This window comes from Pan troglodytes, chromosome 10 (genome assembly GCF_028858775.2).
Source record: "Pan troglodytes isolate AG18354 chromosome 10, NHGRI_mPanTro3-v2.0_pri, whole genome shotgun sequence".
Taxonomy (NCBI): domain Eukaryota; kingdom Metazoa; phylum Chordata; class Mammalia; order Primates; family Hominidae; genus Pan; species Pan troglodytes.
Genome location: NC_072408.2, coordinates 116,954,517 through 116,975,925, shown reverse-complemented (window position 1 = coordinate 116,975,925; position 21,409 = coordinate 116,954,517). Strand labels below are relative to the sequence as shown.

Here is a 21,409-nt window from a genome sequence, read left to right as displayed (position 1 = left end):
TAGATTTTTGTATTATCTGTTTGCTACTAACGTTTTTCACTTTTATAATTTAATATTTATAAATAATTAAATCCAATATAAATTCACTTAATTAAGAAGTGAAAATCTGGGGCCGGGTGCAGTGGCTCACACCTGTAATCCCAGCACTCTGGGAGGCCGAGGCGGGCAGATCATGAGGTGAGGAGTTTGAGACCAGCCTGACCAACCTGGTGAAACCCCGTCTCTACTAAAAATACAAAAATTAGCCAGGCCTGGTGACGTCCACCTGTAATCCCAGCTACTCAGGAGGCTGAGGTAGGAGAATCACTTGAACCCAGAAGGCGGAGGTTGCAGGGAGCCAAGATCGCGCCACTGCACTCTAGCCTGGGTGACGGAGCAAGACTCCATCTCAAAAAAAAAGTGAAAATTTGGAACATAATATCTCGTAAAATCATTAACATATCTGCCATTTTACATCAAGAAATTCTCAGTATGGCCGGGCGTGGTGGCTCACGTCTGTAATCCCAGCACTTTGGGAGGCCAAGGCAGGCAGATCACCCAAGGTCAGGAGTTCAAGAGCAGCCAGGCCAACATGGTAAAACTCTGTCTCTACTAAAAATACAAAAATTAGCTGGGCATGGTGGCAGGCACCTATAATCCCAGCTATGTGGGAGGCTGAGACAGAAGAATCACTTGAACCTGGTAGGCAGAGGTTGCAGTGAGCAGAGATCCCGCCATTGCACTCCATGTCACTCCTGGGTGACAAGAGTGAAACTCCATCTCAAAAAGAAAAAAAAAGAAAAAGAAAAAAATAATCTCAGTATTATTGCAAAAAGACTATTCAGTTTTAAATATGTTTTATAAAATAAGATTAACGTCCCAATATTAACATTCACACTAAGAAAGTCAAACACACTAATAGTTTCACATAAAAACAATACTCATACCCTTGTCCCATGAGATGGCTCAGCTTACCTCATCTCCCTTTAAAACTTCAGTACCATCAAATTCACGGGTCTGATTTCTCTTTACTGATGCTTCTCTCTCTAGGCTGGCTAACTTCTCCTTGGCCTCCTGAAGTTCCTCAGCTTTGGCTTCTTTTTTACGGGAAATGATAGATGCCTGATTGAGCATTAAATATGAAGGTATAATAAGATATACAATCAACTTTCTATTATCTTGTGAAATTATCTATTTTTTAGATTTTACCAAGTTATATTTTCAATATCAGCTTGGCCTCTCTTAACCAATACTCCTTGCCCTACTACTCATCATCACCAATTATATTGAATATGAACATACAATGTATATTAAATACCAACCTACAAACACTTTGGAAGACAAAGCTCTGAAAATGTAAGACATATCAGCAGAAAAACAAAAATGTGCTAATAAGAAAAATATTAGGCCAGGCATGGTGGCTCAAACCTGTAATCTCAGCACTTTGGGAGGCCGAGGCAGGAGGATCATGAGGTCAGGAGTTCGAGAAGAGCCTGACCAACATGGTGAAAACCCATCTCTACTAGAAATACAAAAATTAGCTGGGTGTGGTGGTGTGTGCCTGTAATCCCAGCTACTCAGGAGGCTAAGGCAGGAGAATCGCTTGAACCCGGGAGGTGGGGGTTGCAGTGAGCTGAGACCACGCCACTGCGCTCCAGCCTGGGTGACAGGGAAAGACTCTGTCTCAGAAAAAAAAAAAAAAAGAAAAATATTAAAGTCTTCTCAAATAACACTCAAATGCTAATGAAAATACATCCTAGTTCAAGTCAATAGATGGTAACACCAAGTCTACCGTATTTTTACATGGTGGGTTTCCCTTTATTGGAAGAAAAAAAAAGCTTTTTTCTCAAAACTACAACAAAGGTCATCTTACTAAATTCAATATCCATACTTTTAAAATGAAATGTTAAAACATCTATCATATTTGGGCTATTCTAATAAATAAAATGCAGGTTCAAAATCAAACATCTGACTCACCAGAATTAGGCAAATGTTTACAAAATGCAAATGGCTACTCTTAGCAGCATTTTATATTAGCTAGTAACTCTTGGGAGATTTCCTTAAATGAACCATAGCTGTACTAGTTTAAGAAAAACATTAGCCAAACTGTCTTAAGAGAAATGATACAAATAATTTTTCAAGGAAATTTGACAGGAGAGCGAAATCTCTAGCACAAATCCTTAAAAAAATTCTATTGTCCTTTTTTTAAGAAAATGAAAAGACAGGTGATCATGAAGCAATGTTTTACTCCATAGAACTATTCTAGCTTAAAAAATGAAGGAGGCTGGGTGCAGTGGCTCACGTCTGTAATCCCAGCACTTTGGGAGGCCAAGGTGGGAGGATCACTTGAGCCCAGGAGTTCAAGACCAGCCTAGGCAACATAGTGAGATCCTGACTCTACAAAAAAATAAATAATAATAAAAAAAATAGCTGAGTGTTGTGATGCACACCTGTGGTCCCAGCTACTTGGCAGGCTGAGATAGGAGGCTCACTTCAGCTTAAGAGGTTGAGGCTGCAGTGAGCTATGATCATGCCACTACACTCCAGCCTGGGTGACAGAGACCCTGTCTCAAAGAAAAAAAAAAAGTGGGTCAGGCGTGGTGGCTCACGCCTGTAATACCAGCACTTTGGGAGGCCAAGGTGGGTGGATTACCTGAGGTCAGGAGTTCAAGACCAGCCTGGTCAACATGGTAAAACCCTGTTTCTACTAAAAATACAAAAAAATACACCAAGCCAGGCATGGTGGCATGTACCTGTGGTCCCAGATACTTGAGAGGCTGAGGCAGGAGAATTCCTTGAACCTGGGAGGCAGAGGCTGCAGTGAGCCGAGATTGTACCACTGCCCTCCAGCCTGGGTGACAGAGTGAGACTCCATCTCAAAAGGAAAAAAAAAAAAAAAAGTGGTGAAGAAGGAATGATAGAACACCAGACTCTATAAGAATTGATAGTATACTTCAATAATAAAATAAATAACATGATAAAATAAATATAAACTTCATCCCCAAACCAGGATCTTATTTAATAGAGAAATATGAGGGTATTTCCCACTAAACTCAGGAACAAGAAAAAAATGCCCACTACCTTTACTATAGTTTAATTACTGTATTGAAAGTATTAGCTAATAGACATGAGAAAGCAATTAGAAGCATAAAAATTTGAAAGGAAAAATTGGAATTTGCATGTTTATATAATTATGCTTCCAAAAGATCAAAAGAATAGAAAAACTACAGAAACCAAATCAATAGCTTTCATAGACAAAATCAATCGGAAGACATAAGGAAAGAAAAGCCCTCATTTATAAAAGCAAAAATGAAAGTAAATATGTGTGATGGTTACTATTAGGTGTCAACTTGACTGGATTGAGGGATGCCTAGGTGGCTGGTAAAGCATTTTTTCTGGGTGTGTCTGTGAGGGTATTGCCAGAGGAGACTGACATTTGAGTCAGTGGACTGGAAGACAAAGACCCACTCTCAATGTGGTGGGCACCATCCAATCAGCTTCCAGTGCTGCTAGAACAAGGCAGGGGGAGGAAGGTGGGATAGCTTTGCTCGCTGAGTCTACTGGCTCTCTTTCTTCCTCCCATGTTGGATGCTTCCTCTCCTCCTGTCCTTGGACATCAGACTCCAGGTTTTTCAGCTTTTGGGACTTACACCAACAGCTTCCTGGGGCTCTAGGCCTTTCGGCTGCAGGCTGAAGGCTGCACTGTCGTCTTCCCTGGTTTTGAGGCTTTTGGCCTTGGACTGAGCCGCTACTGGATTTTCTCTTTCTCCAGCTTGCAGATGGTCTATCATGAGACTTTGCCTTGTAACTGTGTGAGCCAATTCTCCTTAATAAATTCCCTTTTATATATACCTATATCCTATTAGTTCTGACTAACCAATAGGATATATGGTTGATTAGGATAACCCTGACTAATACAATAGGTAGGCATAAATTTTACAAAAAAGAGTTTCGAAACCGTTTGAGGAGGCGAGATTCTGAGAAGGTGGTGGAGTAGGAAGCACCCAAAATCTGTCTCCTCACCTAGTGAACAGTTTCTCTGGTGTTCCAAAATAATTACATCACACAGATTCTACCAGTGTAATTGTTGGAATACTGAGTGCTTGCAACATCCAGTGGAAAGCTTGGACAGTAAAGTGAGGCTAATTTCAATCAATTTCAGCCCTTAGCACAATAGCAGGTCCCATCCCCCACCTCCAGCCCCAAACACATGTTCCTGGTGCAGCATGCACACAGCTTGCTGCAGCAAGTGTGAACAGAAAAGACCTAGTCCTCCAATACTGGGGATCTATGCCCTGAGTGCTGCTTCTGATCACAGAGGTGCAGACAAAGAGAGGGAGGCCATTGTTGCATCTTCCACCATTATTGCAAGTCCCTCCCCCTCTTACTGAAGTGACTTCTAGAGGAATTATAGGTCCGGATCCTTTTTTCTGTCCCTTTAGTTTTTCTCATTCTCCCCTTTTGGAAGCCAGACATTTAAGACTAAGACATTAAAAAGCAACTGCATATATGGGAAAATTTAGAAAGTGATGACACATGTCCAGGGAAATGCACTGGCTCAGAAAAGACCTGAGATTTTTTTGAGACAGGATCTGGCTCCGTCACTCAGGCTGGAGTGCAGTGGCCCAATCTTGGCTCACTGCAACCTCCACCTACCAGGCTCAAGCAATCTGCCCACCTCAGCCTCCTAAGTAGCTGAGACCACAGGTACACACCACCACGCCCAGGTATATTTCTGTATTTTTAGTAGAGACCTTGCCATGTTGCCCAGGTTAGTCTCAAACTCCTGAGCTCAACCACACATCTTGGTCTCCCAAAGTGCTGAGATTATAGGCATAAGCCACTGTGCCCAGCCTATCTTAACTTTACACTTTAGCCTATCCTTTGGCACAGTCTACACCAATCAAAAAAACAAAAACAATAACAAAAAATAGTAAACCCCTGGGAAAACAGAGAACCTAATTTCCAGAGTTACTACATTATGAGATTCCAATGTCCACTTTTCAATCAAAAAAATCACAGCCAGGCGCAGTGGCTCACACCTGTAATCCCAGCACTTTGGGAGGCTGAGGCGGGTGGATCACGAGGTCAGGAGATCGAGATCATCCTGGCTAACATGGTGAAACCCCATCTCTACTAAAAATACAAAAAATTGGCCGGGCGCAGTGGCTCACGCCTGTAATCCCAGCACTTTGGGAGGCCGAGGCAGGTGGATCACGAGGTCAGGAGATCGAGACCATCCTGGCTAACAGGTGAAACCCTGTCTCTAATTAAAATACAAAAAATTAGCCGGGCGTGGTGGCGGGCGCCTGTAGTCCCATCTACTCGGGAGGCTGAGGCAGGAGAATGGCATGAACCTGGGAGGGGGAGCTTGCAGTGAGCCGAGATAGTGCCACTGCAGTTCGGCCTGGGCGAAAGAGCGAGACTCCATCTCAAAAAGAAAAAAAAAATCACAAAGCATACAAAGAAACAATAAAATACGACACATCTAAAGGAAAAATATGAGGCCAGGCACAGTGGCTCACACCTATAATCCCAACACTTTGGGAAGCTAAGGCAGAAGGAACCCTTAAGGCCAGGAGTTTGAAACCAGTTTGAGCAGCATAATGAGACCCTGTTTCTATTTTTTAGAATAAAATTGTTAAAAAAATTTGAAAACAGGCCAGGCACGGTGGCTCATGCCTGTAATCCTACCACTTTGGGAGGCCAAAGCAGGTGAATCACTTGAGGTCAGGAGTTCCAAGACCAGTCTGGCCAACATGGTGAAACCTGTCTCTACTAAAAATACAAAAATTAGCCAGGTGTGATGGCTAATTTTTGTATTAGCCTGTAATCCCAGCTACTCAGGAGGCTGAGGCAGGAGAATTGCATGAACCCAGGAGGTGGAGGTTGCAGTGAGTTGAGATCATGCCACTGCACTCCACCTGGACAATGGAGTGATACTCTGTCTCAAAAATAAAATAAAATAAAAATAAAAATAAAAACAAAAGAATAAAATGAATGAATAGAAATTCTCTGAAAGAGACCTGATGGCAGATCAACTAGATAAAGACTTTAAAACTACTGTCTTAAAGATGCTCAAAGAACTCACGAAGATGTGGAGAACATCAAGAAAACAATGTATTAACAAAATAGAAATGCCAATACAGGGAAAACCTAAAAAGAAAGCAAAAAGAAATCCTGGAGCTAAAAAGTGCAATATTGAAATTAAAAATTCACTAGAGGGATTCAAAGGCAGATTTGGGAAGGCAGACAAAAGAATCCATGAACTTGAAGACAGGACAATAGAAATTATCAAGTCTGAGAAATAGAAAGAGAAAAATATTGAAGAAAAGTGAACAGAGCCTAAGGGACATGTGGGATACCATTAAGTAGGCCAGTATATGCACTGTGGGAGTCCCAGAAGGAAAAGACAAAGAGAAAGGGACAGATAGAATATATGAAGAAATAATGTAAGAAAACTTCATCAATTTGATTAAATACAAATATAAACATCTAAGAAGAAGAAGAAACTCCAAGAAAGATGAACTGAAAGAGACATACACTGAGACACATTAAAATCAAACTGTTGGCACTTGATCTTCTCTCTTTAAACTTCATGTGCCTGCTTGGGTTTCTTCCAAGTGCACTTCCTTTCTTTTCTAAGGCCTTTTATTATTATGATTATTATTTATTTAGTTATTTATTTTTTTGAGGCAGGGTCTCATTCTGTTGCCCAGGCTGAAGTGCAATGGCATGATCTTGGCTCACGGCAACCTCCGCCTCCCACGTTGAAGCAATTCTCCTGCCTCAGCCTCCCGAGTAGCTGGAACTACAGGCACACACCACCACCCCCAGGTAATTTTTGTATTTTTTGGTAGAGACGGGGTTTCACCATATTGGCCAGGCTGGTCTCAAACTCCTGACCACATGATCTGCCTGCCTCGGCCTCCCAAAGTGTTGGGATTACAGGCATGAGCCACTGCATCTGGCCTCTAAGGCCTTTTAAAATAAACTTCTACTCCTGCTCTGAAAAAAAAAAAAAAAATCAAACTGTCAAAAGCCAAAGGCAAAGAGAACATTCTGAAGGCATCAAGAGACTGACTAGTCACATACAAGAGATCCTCAATAAGATCATCAGCAAATTTCTAATCAGAAACTTTGGAGGCCAGAAAGCAGTGGGATAATATATCAAGATGCTAAGAGAAAGAACTGTCAACCAAGAATCATATATCTGGCAAAACTGTCCTTCAAAAGTAAGGGAGAGGCTGGGTGTGGTGGCTCACACCTATAATCTCGGTACTTTGGGAGGCTGGGGCAGGCAGATCACTTGAAGTCAGGAGTTCTAGACCAGCCTGGCCAACATGGCAAAACCCCATCTCTACTAAAAATACAAAAATTAGCTGGGCGTGGTGGTGCACACCTGTAGTCCCAGCTACTCGGGAGGCTGAGGCAGGAGAACTGCTTGAACCCAGAAGGTGGAGATTGCAGTGAGTGGAGATCATGCCACTGCATTCCATCCTGGGTGATGAAGTGAGACTCCATCTCCAAAAAAAAAAAAAGTAAGGAATAAATTAAGACATTCCCAGATAAACAAAAGCTACATTCCCAGATAAGCAAAAGCTAAGGGAGTTTGTTACAACTAGACTTGCCTTGGAAGAAATGCTCAAATAAGTCCTGAAAGGTGAAATGAAAAGATACTAGGAGGTAACTCAAAGATGTATAAGAAAGAAAGATCCCAATAAAGGCAAATACATGAGCAATTACGAAAGATAGTATTAGTGTAACAACGGTCTGTAAATCCACTTTTTGTTCTCTACATAATTTAAGAGACTATACATTTAAAACAACACAATTATTATTAATAGCTGAATGGCTAGTATTACTGTAATTTTGGTTTATATCTCCACATTTTGTTTTGTATATAATTTAAGAGATTAACACATTTAAAAGAATTATTAGTTTATGTTTTGGGCATACAATGTGTAAAAGATATAATTTAAGAGATTAATGCATTTAAAAGGATTGTTAGTTTATGTTTTGGGGCACACAATGTGTAAAGATGTCATTTTGTGACATGAACAACTGAAAGGGGTGGGGATGGAGCTGTAATGGAGCAGAGTTTTTATATGTTATTGAAGTTAAACTTGTATAAGTTCAAATTACAGTGATATAACTTTAGGATGTAATCCCCATGGTAACCACAAAGAAAATAGCTATAGAATATACACAAAGGAAATGAGAAAGGAATTTAAACATTTCACCATAAAAAAATCAACTAAACACAAAAGACAGTAAAGCAGGAAATGAGGAACAAAAAAGCTATAATGCATATAGAAAGCAAATAGCAAAATGACAGAAGTTGCTGTTTATCAGTAATTAAATATAAATAGATTGATTATCTAATTAAAAGACAGTGATTGGCAGAATGGACAAAAAACATGTGATCCAGGCCGGGCGCGGTGGCTCACACCTGTAATCCCAGAACTTTGGGAGGCCGAAGTGGGCAGACCACCTGAGGTCAAGAGTTCAAGACCAGCCTGGTCAACATGGTGAAACCCCGTCTCTACTGAAAATACAAAAAATTAGCTGGGCATGGTGGCAAGTACCTGTAATCCCAGCTACTCGGGAGGCTGAGGCAGGAGAATCGCTTGAACTAGGGAAGTGGAGGTTGCAGTGAGCTGAGATCGCGCCATTGTACTCCAGCCTGGGCAACAGGAGTGAAACTCCGTCTCAAAAAAACTCCCCCAAGAAACCACATGATCCAAGTAATGCTGTCTACAGGAGACTCATTTTAGATCCAAAGACATAACTAAACTGAAAGTGAAAGGATAGAAAAAGATATTCCATTCAAATAGTAAACAAAAGACAACAGGGTGACTATATTAATAACAGATGAAATAACTTTAAATTTTCAAAGAGTACAAGAGACAAAGAAGGACATTATTAATAAAAGGTTCAATACAGCAAGATTATAAGCAATTATAAACATTTTCACACCTAATGACAGACCATCAAAATATATGAAGCAAAAACTGACAGAATTGAACACAGAAAAAGACAATTGTATAATAATAGCTTGAGACTTCAACATTCAGTCTCAATAATGGATAGAACAAACAGAATATAAGTTAGAAAATACAGGACTTAAACAACAAAATAAATCAACTAGATTTAGCAGACATATAGAAAACTGAGACATATAGAGGCTGAGATCTCACCACTGCACTCCAGCCTGGGTGACAGAGTGAGACTGTGGCCAAAAAAAAGTTTCAATAGATTTTAAAAGATAGATATCATACAGAGTATCTTATTTGACTACAACAGGATGAAGTTAGAAATCATCAACAGAAATAAAACTGGTAAATTCACAAATTTGTGGAAATTAAAAATACATTTTTTTCTTTCTTTCTTTCTTTTTCTTTTTTTTTTTTTTTTGTGAGACAAGAGTCTTGCTCTGTCACCCAGGCTGTAATGCAGAGGCATGATCTTGACTCACTGCAACCTCTACCTCCCGGGTTCAATTTTTCCATCTCAGCCTCCCGAGTAGCTGGGATTACAGACATTCACCATCATGCCCGGCTAATTTTTGTGTTTTTAACAGAGACAGGGTTTCACCATGTTGGCCAGGCTGGTCTTGAACTCCTAGCCTCATGTGATCTGCCTGCCTCAGCCTCCCAAAGTGCTGGGACTACAGGCGTGAGTCACCGCACCCGGCTAAAAATACTTTTTTTTTTTTTTTTGAGATAGTGTCTCACACTGTTGCCTGGGCTGGAGTGCAATGGCGTGATCTTGGCTCATTGCAAGCTCTGTAATCCTAGCACTTTGGGAGGCCAAGGCAGGTCTATCATGAGGTCAGGAGTTCAAGACCAGACTGGCCAAGATGGTGAAACCCCGTCTCTACTATAAATACAGAAAAATTAGCTAAGGGTGGTGGCAGGCACCTGTAATCTCAGCTACTTGGAAGGCTGAGGCAGAGAATTGCTTGATCCCAGGAGGCGGAGGTTGCCGTGAGCTGAGATCATGCCACTGCACTCCAGCTGAGGTGACAGAGCGAGACTTTGTCTAAAAAAAAAGAAAATATCCCAACAAAGAAAAGCCCTGGTCCTGATGGCCACACTGGTGAATTCCACCCAACACTTAAATTAATGAATACCAGGCTGGGCGCGGTGGCTCATGCCTGTAATCCCAGCACTTTGGCAGCCGAGGCAGGTGGATCGGCTGAGGTCGGGAGTTCAAGACCACCCTGACCTTTAGTAGAGACATGGAGAAACCCTGTGTCTACCAAAAATAAAAAATTAGCTGGCATGGTGGTGCATGCCTGTAATCCCAGCTACTCGGGAGGCTGAGGCAGGAGAATCACTTAAACCTGAGAGGCGGAGGTTGCGGTAAGCCAAGATCACGCCATTGCACTCCAGCCTGGGCAACAAGAGCGAAACTTCGTCTAAAAAAAAAGAAAATATCCCAACAAAGAAAAGCCCTGGTCCTGATGGCCTCACTGGTGAATTCCACCCAACACTTAAATTAACGAATACCAGGCTGGGCGCGGTGGCTCATGCCTGTAATCCCAGCACTTTGGCAGCCGAGGCAGGTGGATCGGCTGAGGTCAGGAGTTCAAGACCACCCTGACCTTTAGTAGAGACATGGAGAAACCCTGTGTCTACTAAAAATAAAAAATTAGCTGGCATGGTGGTGCATGCCTGTAATCCCAGCTACTCGGGAGGCTGAGGCAGGAGAATCGCTTAAACCTGGGAGGCGGAGGTTGCGGTGAGCCGAGATCACGCCATTGCACTCCAGCCTGGGCAACAAGAGCGAAACTTCGTCTCAAAAATAAAACAGTAAAAAATAACAAACACCAAATCCTTCTCAAACTTTTACAATAAGTTGAAGAGTAGCATAACTTCCTAACTCATTTTCTGAGGCCAGTATTACTGTTAGGGAACAGCATAAGACTGTTAGAAGGAACCATAGGGCAAATGTTTCACAACACTGGATTTAGCGATGGTTTATTGGATATGACACCAAAAGCACAGGCAACAAAAGAAAAAATTAGACAAATTGGACTTCATGAGAATTTAAAACTTTTGTGCATCAAAAGACACTGTCAACAGAGTAAAAAGGCAACACACAGAATGGGAGAAAATATTTGCAAATCATATATCTGATGAGGGATTAACATCCCGAATAAGCCAGGCATGGTGGCTGATGCTTGTAATCCCAGTACTTTGGGAAGTCCAGGTGGGAGGATCTCTTGAAGGGATTGCAGACCAGACTGGGCACTGTAGGAAGATCCCATCTCTACAAAAAATTAGCCAGGTGCAGTGGCAGGTACCTGTAGTCTCAGCTACTTGGGAGGCTGAGGAGGGAGAATCACTTGGGCCCAGGAGTTCAAGGCTGCAGTGAGCTATGATGACACACTCTAGCCTGGGCAATAGAGTGAGACCCTATCTCTAAGAAAAAAAAAAAAAATCCAGAATATACAGAGAACTCCTAAAACCCAACAACAAAAAACCAAACAACCCAATTCAAAAATGGGGTTAACATCCAAAATATATAAGGAACTCAACTCAATATCAAAAAAACAGATAACCTGATTAAACAATGGGCAAAGAACCTAAAGAGACATTTATTAAAGACATACAAATGGCCAATGGGTATGTGAAAAAATGCTCAGCATCCCTAATCATCAAGGAAATGTAAATTTAAAAATGAGCTATCACCTCACAACTGTTAGAATGGCTACTATCAAAATGACACAAGATAACAAGTGGTGGTGACAATGTGAAGAAAAGGGAACTCTGGTACACTGTGGATGGGAATGTAAATTAGTATAGCCATTATAGAAAACAGTATGGAGGGTCCTCAAAAATTAAAAATAGAGCTAGCATATAATCCAGCAATCCCACTAGTGTGTATATATCCAAGGGAAATAAAAATCAGTATATTGAAGAGATATCTGCATTTACATGGTCATTGCAGCATTAATTTCAATGGTCAACATATGGAATCAACCCATGTATCCATCAGTGAATGAATAGATAAAGAAAATGTGGTATATGCATAATGGAATACTACTCAGCCTTAAAAAAGAAGGAAATCCTGTCATTTACAACAACATGGATGAGCCTGAAGGACACTATGTTAAATGAAATAAGCCAGGCACAGAAAGACAAATAGTGCATGATCTCACTCACATGTGGAATCTTAAAAAGCTGAACTCATGGAAGCAGAAGAGTAGAATGGTGGTTATCGGGATTAGGGAGGTATACAGATTGGAAAGATACTGGTCAAAGGATATAAAATTTCAGTTGGGGGAATAAATTCAAGAGATCTTTGTATAATATCATAATTATAGTTAATGTATCTTAACACTTGAAAATTGTTAAGAGGATAGATGTTAAGTGTTCTCACCACAAAACAATAAGTATGTGAGGTAATGCATATGTTTATTAGTTTGATTTAGCCATTCCATGATGTATACATATTTCAAAACATCATGTTGTATACCATAAATATAAACAATTTGTATTTGTCAATTTAGAAAATAATTTTAAAATCCCATATATCCACACAAAAACTTGTATAAGAATGTTCATAGTAGCATTACTCATAATAGCCAAAAAGTGAAAACAACCTAAATGTCCATCAACCAATGAATGGATAAACAAAACATGATATAGCTATACAATGGAGTATTAGTCAGCAATTAAAAAGGAATGATGTACTGATACATATACTACAACATGGATGGACTTTAAAAATGTTACGCTAAGTGAAAGAAGCCAATGACAAGGAATAACATATTAAAATATTCCATTTATATGAAATGTGCATGACAGGCAAATCTATAGAGACTGATTTTGTCTCAAATCAGTTGAAATTGGGGGTTTAGGGGAGAAATGGAAAGTGGGTGCTAATGTGTTTGGGGTTTCTTTTAGGGGTGATAAAATTGTTCTAAAATTGATTGTGGTGATGGTTGCACAAACTATAAATACACTAAAATACCACTGAAGTGTACACTTTAAATGGGTGAATTATATGGTATGTGAATTATATCTCAATCAAGGTATTTTTAAAAAGGAACAAAATTTTTTCTACTATGGAATGATCACCAGCATATATTGTTAAGAAGAAAAAATGCAAGGAGAAGAAGAGTGTGTTTAATATGTTCTTCTTTCCCTAAGAAGTGAGATATGAGTATATACGTCTATATAATATTTCTAATGGAATAATAAAGTGTGAAATTTAAAAAATACCTATGTGGGAAGGAAAGAATAGGGTGGAAGCACAGGGATAGATGCTGGAAACTTATTTGAATATATACCCCAAAACCAAAATGAACTAAAAACCAATTTTCAGTAGTAATCATATTCTTGATGGTATTACTGGTACTTTTATTCTGAGACTGTTCTGTGTAAAATGTGGATTAATATTATACAAATGATAAATTTATGTTGGTTCCACTGGACAAAAGCAAATTATGAATTAAATTATGTTGATGTTACTAAGAACCAAGATTTTCAACGTGGGATAAGGAAAAAGATGTGAGATTGACAAGACTAAGTAAAACCAAGTAGTCCTGAATCTGAACTGGAAGGATTAGTATGCACTGATGGTGTACTTTATGAAAAAGAAAGAGAAAGAAATACCTCCTAGCCTGGTCCACTGAAAAGACCTAAAAACAATGGCTACCTAAAAACATGGCCGGGTGCGGTGGCTCACACCTGTAATTCCAGCACTTTGGGAGGAGTTCAAGACCAGCCTGACCAACATGGTGAAACCCTGTCTCTACTAAAAATACAAAATGAGCCGGACGTGGTGGAATGTGCCTGTAATCCCAGCTACTTGGGAAGCTGAGGCAGGAGAATCGCTTGAACCCAGGAGGCGGAGGTTGTAGTGAGCCAAGATCATGCCATTGCACTCCCGGCTGGGTGACAAAGCGAGACTCTGTCTCAAAAAAGAAAAGAAAAGAAAAGAAAACAAACAAACAAAAAATCAACGAGAACTCCTAACACCCAGACTGTGGTTTTGATACAGAAGTGGGGCAGGGAAGTGCTGGGTAGAGGAGGGCATGGTCCCTGGTGAGGGCTCCACCCCCAGGTCTGTCCCCATGGACCTAGGTGAGGACAGGCACTCCTGCCTTCATGCCCAAATGTTGCATTTCCCGAGACCACCCTGGTCTGCCATGCCCCCATCCTGTGCCTATAAAAACCCCCGGGACCCTAGCAGGCAGACACACAAGTGGCCGGACATCAAGAGGAGCAGATCGGCTGAAGAAGACACAAGTGGCTTGACACCTAGAGACACCGACAGGCACCGGCAGGCCACTGACTGACCTAGGCCATTGACTGGCAGAACGACGCAGAGTTAGGATGGGGCAGTGGGAGAAGAGTCAGGGTGGTCAAAGAAGAGTCAGGCCACTCGGCGGCCTGACTCCAAGGGAAAACCATCTCCCTTCGGGCTCCCCTATCTGCTGAAAGCTACTTCCATAAAACCTTACACCCATTCTCCAAGAGCACATGTGATCCGTTCTTCCGGTACACCAAGACAAGAACCCCAGGGATACAGAAAGCCCTCTGTCCTTGTGATAAGGTAGGGGTCTAATTGAGCTGACTAACACAAGCCGCCTATGGATGGCTAAACTAAAAGAGCACACTGTAACACATGCCCACTGGGGCTTCCGCTGTAAACATTCACCCTTAGACACTGCTGTGGGGACAGAGCCCCACAACCTGCCTGTCTATATGCTCCTCTAGAGGTTTGAGCAGTGGGGCACTAAAGAAGCGAGCCACTCCCCCTGTCGCACGCCCTGAGATGGGGACAAGGGAACTTTCCCTGTTTCAGTTTCTAAATACCATTTCCTGCTAAAACAAATCAGGTTCATAGAAGAAAGCCTAATTCCAGGTCTAGAGTAGGAAATGTAAACGATGAGCCTAGAAATGACTTAAATAATGCAGAAAGCAAGGAAATTATCGAAGACCACTAGAATCTGAAAAGAAGTCAAAAGTTAACTTGAAAAGCCTCCCATTAGCCAAAACTGGGACAATTTGAGCATCATTAAGGATACTGTTTAAAACTTATAATGTCTAGGATTCATAATGAGATTAAATAAACAAAAAACAACAAAAAATAGCCCTAATTGATCACTTCACTGTTGGAGGATGCAAATGAGTTAGAGGAAACAAATTCATTATGAAAACTGGTAAATAATGATAAAAACCAAGCATGTACCCTGCCTATCCTATATGAACTATAACTCAGGATAACCAAATAGTTGATGAGAGGTTTTCTCTTTATAAAAGTAGTCCAGGGCCAGGCACGGTGGCTCACACCTGTAATCCCAGCACTTTGGGAGGCCAAGGCAGGTGGATCATGAGGTCAGGAGTTCAAGACCAGCCTGGCCAAGATGGTGAAACCCTGTCTCTACTAAATATACAAAAATTAGCCAGGCATGGTGGTGGGCACCTGTAATCCCAGCTACTCAGGAGGATGAAGCAGGGAATTGCTTGAACCTGGGAGGCGGAGGTTGCAGTGAGCCGAGATCGCACCACTGCACTCTAGCCTGGGTGACAGTGAGACTCCATCTCAAAAGAAAAAAAAAAAGTAGTCCAGCTAATAAATGAAGAAGGAATCAAAATATGAATATTTTATAATTTATAATAAAATTAATGGATAAGCAATGAGCAATAATAGTAAGTGGCTGCTCATGTCACAATAAGAGACAACTGAGCATTATCACTTCCAAATAAAAGTATGTAATACCACCTAGAAAGTTTTCTTGCCAAAAAAAAATCAAACCAGAATCTGTTCAAGCTCCTAGTTCTAATTTATAGGAAATACAGGAAACAAATGAACATGGTAAAACAACACCATAGGGTTGCAATCAGTAAAACACAAACTGTTGGAAATATCATGGGAAAAATGAACCAGTTTTGTCAACACATATATTGCCAAAAAGCACTAAATAGATAAATCGATGAGAAGAGAACATATGGATTAAAAGAGACAAACTTTCTGGGACAGATAGGTGACAGCAAAAAATAAATAAATAAATAAATAACTTATCAGCCAAATGCAATATATGAATCCTATATGGATCTTAATTGAAAAAAAGAGAGACAAGGAAATGTCATTGATTTCCTGGCTGACTGAATATTTTCTGATATTAAGGAATTATTAAAATTTTCAGATGTGGTACGTTGTGGTTAAGTTAAAAAGCCTTTATCTTTTAGATATATATTCTGAAACATTTATAGATGAAATGTTATGATGAAGTCTAAGATATGCTTCAAAATAATATAGTTGGGGTTGGCAGTATAGAGGAAACAAGAATGGCCATGAGCCCTGTAGCTCAGGGACACATGAGGGTTTACTGAACAATTTGCCTCTACCTTTGTAATTGATTGAAATTTTCCGTTATAAAGGTTTTAAAAAATTCTAATGTCCTTAAATAATGCTTTGTTATGTAGCTTAGTATTTTCTGAGGTTGTAGAATGCTCTTCACACTAAAATCCTCCTGCCTTGGTTCTTTTCAGATAAGCCATGGCCTTCATTTGAATCTTTTATAGAAATATAAAACAAGATAAGTACCCTCAAAAACTAAGTGACAGTTTAGTTGTGGATAAAATAATAAATGCTTTAGCACTAAAATTTAATTTATTCTACACTTGCAAACTAACTTTAAACTTGAAAAAGCATACTGTTATTAACTCATTAAAAATTATAAATATTTTTATTTATACCACCTAAGGTAAGTTTTCATTTTAAAAATAAATTCCACAGTTACAGATACAAACACAAATAGCTCTATTACCACAGTTCGTACATGCTAAGGAAACTAAGCATTATTAGGGGTATCGTAATTTCAAACTTGAATAAGCATCTTTTGTGGCTTTTCCACTAATTCTTTGATATACTATGGAGATTAGCAGTGACAGAACAACATTTATTCTCTACTTCCTTCTCACTTTAAGACTATAGATAACACAGCCAGTGGTTCATGAATATGCTTACAGATCTAAATATGTGAGCCAAAAGAATGTTCTTACCTGTTGCCTATACAGTGAGAGTTTGCCTTCAATGGGCTCATTTCTCATCATTTTCTTTTCAATCAACTGGTTAATTTCTGTGTTTATTTCATTTATCTAAAATAGCATGAAAGCAAAAAAAAAAGTTAAAACTTTCCCTATAAGTACACAAACTAAGTGACGTCTGGCCAAACCAGCTTTGAATTTATGGTTCTTTTTTTTTAGAGACAAGGTCTCAGTTTCACCTAGACTAATTTTTTTTTTTAAGAGATGGGGTCTTGCTATGTTGCCCAGACTGATTTTGAATTCCTGGGCTCAAGTGATCCTCCCACCTTGGCCTCCCAAAGTGCTGGGATTACAGACGTGAGCCATGGCACCCATCCGGAATTTACAGTTCTTAACATTAAGTCTCTGATGGGCAAAACAGTTTCATTAATGTTATGGGGAGCTTGTTATGATTACCTTTAGAAACAATTTACATTTCATGACATATAATTACACAGTTTGATTACTTATATAGATTTAATCATCTATGTCTAAATTATCCTAAAGTATTTTACATGAAATATTTATATATTACCACAAAGATGCTTTCTAAAAATCTGAAGTTATCCCCTCACCTACGTTGTGACTTCAAGTCACTGAAAGTGATAAAGCAAATGTGAACAAATATGCACCAGGGATTTATTACAATGATTCATGAACCCAGCTGACAGTTGACAGGGATAACACCCTTCCTATGCTAATAATCTGTGATTCTTCGATAACTATCATTTATCCTAATCATTAATCTAAATCTTTCCAAAATGTAATAAAACTGAATAAATCTGACAGAAGCATATAGTTCCTCAACATATCAAAACAAAAACCATGGTTTTCAGTGTATCCATCCTTTGAAAGATTAGAGTTCTCTCTAACCCTAACCCTAATTCTGTGACATTAAATTTTAGCCAGATTAGGCCGGGCACGGTGGCTCATACCTGTAATTGAAGCACTTTGGGAGGCTGAGGCGGGTGCATCATCTGCGGTCAGGAGGTCGAGACCAGCCTGGCCAACATGGTGAAACCCCGTCTCTACTAAAAATACAAAAAATTAGCTGGGCTTGGTGGCATGCACCTGTAGTCCTGGCTACTCCAGGGGCTGAGACAGGAGAATCACTTGAACCCAGGAGGTGGAGGTTGCAGTGAGCCGAGATCGCACCACTGGACTCCAGCCTGGGTGACAGAGTGAGACTCCATCTCAAAAACAAAACAAAACAAAACAAAATTTTAGCCAGATCTGACTTGGACATTTACTTTTTCTAAGTAAATTAAAAGAATAAAACAGTCAGGCCTGGGCGCGGTGGCTCACACCTGTAATCCCAGCACTTTGGGAGGCTGAAGTGGGTGGATCACAAGGTCAGGAGTTAGAGACTAGCCTGGCCAACACAGTGAAACCCCATCTCTACTAAAAATACAAAAATTAGCTGGGCGTGGTGGCAGGTGCCTGTAATTCCAGCTACTGGGGAGGCTAAGGCAGAATTCACTTGAATCCAGGAGGCAGAGGTTGCAGTGAGCCGGGATCACGCCACTGTACTCCAGCCTGGGCAACAGAGCTACACTCCATCTCAAAAAAAAAAACCACACAAAAAAACAGTCAGAATTATGTATTTAATTGTAGTGGCTATTAACCACATAGTAAGCACACTAAAGAATTAGCAAGTCAAAACATTTCAATTAGGCTGAGTGCAATGGCTCACACCTATAATCCCTGCACTTTGGGAGACTGAGGTGGACGGAGGCAGGCAGATCTCTTGAATCTGGGAGGTCAAGACCATGCTGGGCAACATGGCCAGACCCTGTCTGTACAAAAAATTCAAAAATTGGCCAGAACTGGTGGCATGCACCTTATAGTCCCAGCTACTTGGGAAGCTCAGGTGGAGGATCACTTGAGCCTGGGAGATGGAGGCTGCAGTGAGCTGTGATCATGTCACTGAACTCCAGCCTAGGTGACAGTGTGAGACTCCGTGTAAAAAAAAAAAAAAAAAAAAAAAATTAGGCGTAGTGCTGTGCGCCTGTAATCCCAGCTAGTCGAGAGGCTGAGGTAGAAGAATCGCTTGAACCCAGAAGGTGGAGGTTGCAGTGAGCTGAGATTGTGCCACTGCACTCCAGCCTGGGCAACAGAGCAAGTTCCGTCAAAAAAAAAAAAAAAAAAAAAAAAAAAAAAGGCACTGCACCTGACCTAGCATTTTAATTCTAGGGAACAAAAATGGTATAATCAGGCCAAGCACAGTGGCTCACACCTGTAATCCCAGCACTTTGGGAGGCTGAGGCGGGCAGATCACCTGAGGTCACGAGTTCAAGACCAGCCTGGACAAATGGCAAAACCCCGTCTCTACTAAAAATAAAAAAATTGGCCAGGCATGGTGGCACATATCTGTAGCCCCAGCTACTTGGGAGGCTGAGGCAGGAGAATGGCTTGAACCCGGGAGGCAGAGGTTGCAGGGAGCTGAGATCTCACCACTGCACTCCAGTCTAGGCAACAGAGCAAGACTCCGTCTCAAAAAACAAAACAAGTCCTGGTGCGGTGGCTCACGCCTGTAATCCCAGCACTTTGGGAGGCTGAGATGGGTGGATCACAAGGTCAGGAGTTTGAGACCAGCATGACCAACATGGTGAAACCCTGTCTCTACTACAAATACAAAAATTAGCCAGGCGTGGTGGCTCGTGCCTGTAATCCCAGCTACTCAGGAGGCTGAGGCAGGAGAATCGCTTGAACTCGGGAAGCGGAGGTTGCAGTGAGCCGAGATCACACTACTGCACTCCAGCCTGGGCAACAGAACGAGACTCTGTCTCAAAAAAAACAAAAAACAAAACAACAACAACAACAACAAAAAAAAAAACAAAAAAAATTAGCCGGGCATGGTGGTTCGTGCCTGTAATCCCAGCTAGTTGGGAGGCTGAGGCTGGATAATCACTTGAACCCAGGAGGCAGAGGTTGCAGTGAGCTGAGAAGATTGTGCCACTGTACTCAAGCCTGGGCAACAGAGCAAGTACTGTCTCAAAAAAAAAAAAAAAAAAAAGGTATAACCTGATACCAGCTTTCAATAAGCATTACAACATTTAGTAATTCCAAGGCAGGTATACAAGGTTAATAAAAATATTAGCTTTAAATATAAAATTGCTATAATATTTTGCTTGGAAATAAAAATTAATGACAATTAAAATATTTCCAAATTTCCCATCTAAATGCTTACATTATGAAGACATAAACCCACTGGTCAATTCATATGCATTAATTTACATATTTAAGTTACTTCATTTGCTAATCAATTGATTATGTTTTCATAACATCATGTGGATTAAGTAATAGCATAACATTCTATAATTCCTCATAAAGGACAATTCCTCATAAGAGTTGTCAACTCTTAGCACAGGTTAATTTAAGAGTCAATAGTGGGATGCTACAGAAAGCAGTTCACATAATTTTATAGGACTGGGGATCAGATAAAATTGAGAGCTATAAAAAGATGATTCTCACTTACTTTAGATTCAAGTTCAAGAAGATCAGAATGGCCCATAGCTGGCTCTGAAACTACTTTTTGTAAAAAATGTAATTCCTTTTTCTTATTTTCTAATTCTTTAGGAAATTTTTCAGTTACCATATATAAATTAAATTTTATCTCCTCCTCTAGCCTCTTCATTAAACCTTTAAAAATAAAATAAATAAATATTCAGCCCAAAAGAGTAGGTACAGTGATATTCTGTATACTATTTTAAATATAAGACCTGGATACGGCATATTTGTTGAAAACAATCTGTATAATATATAGCATAGTACAATAAAAGATTGGCCATTGAAATATTTTATTGTTAATTACAATGAAAATGAAGAAACATAATTTACATGGAAGAATATTTAAATAATTATAGAAAAAGTGCTATTATGACCCTTTCAAATTATAACCTAATTCTTTTATATCCCGCAATACGCAAAAATAACATGTGCTGAGCCAGATACATTGTTGGGTCATATTTTACCTTCTAAGCATTTAAGAGACCCATGAACCAAATGATAACACAAATAAAATCTAACCCAGGTGCTCTTTTATACAGATGATCATGTATTTTTTTTCTTTTGGAATACTTTTAATGATATATATATATATATATATATATATATATATATATATATGTATTTTTTATTTTTTTGAGATAGGGTCTTGCTCTGTCACCCAGGCTAGAGTGCAGTGGCACTATCTCAGCTCACTGCAACCTAAACCTTCACAGCTCAAGTGATCCTCCCACCTTAGCCTCCTGAGTAGCTGGAAGTAGCTGGCATCACAGGTGTACGTCACCACGCCTAGGTAATTTTTGTATTTTTTTTTGTAGAGACGAGGTTTTGCCATGTTGCCCAGGCTGGTCTCTAACTCCTGGGCTTGAGCA

The 21,409-nt window shown here is 40.1% G+C and overlaps 1 protein-coding gene across 8 annotated transcripts in view; it reads right to left on the bottom strand.

Moving 5' to 3' along the window:
• Positions 1–21,409, bottom strand: part of IFT81 (intraflagellar transport 81) — a 133,678-nt gene that overhangs the window by 54,506 nt on the left and 57,763 nt on the right. For all 8 annotated transcript variants that reach the window (XR_008538365.2, XR_010147760.1, XR_010147761.1 and 5 more), the window contains exons 9-11: positions 20,509–20,672; positions 17,007–17,102; positions 955–1,101 (exon numbers count right to left, since the gene is read on the bottom strand). Coding sequence is in view for 4 of the 8 variants with exons in the window: in XM_054663518.2 (XP_054519493.1) it covers positions 955–1,101; positions 17,007–17,102; positions 20,509–20,672 (407 nt within the window). In the remaining 4 variants the exon portion in view is untranslated. The remainder of the gene's footprint in view (positions 1–954; positions 1,102–17,006; positions 17,103–20,508; positions 20,673–21,409) is intronic.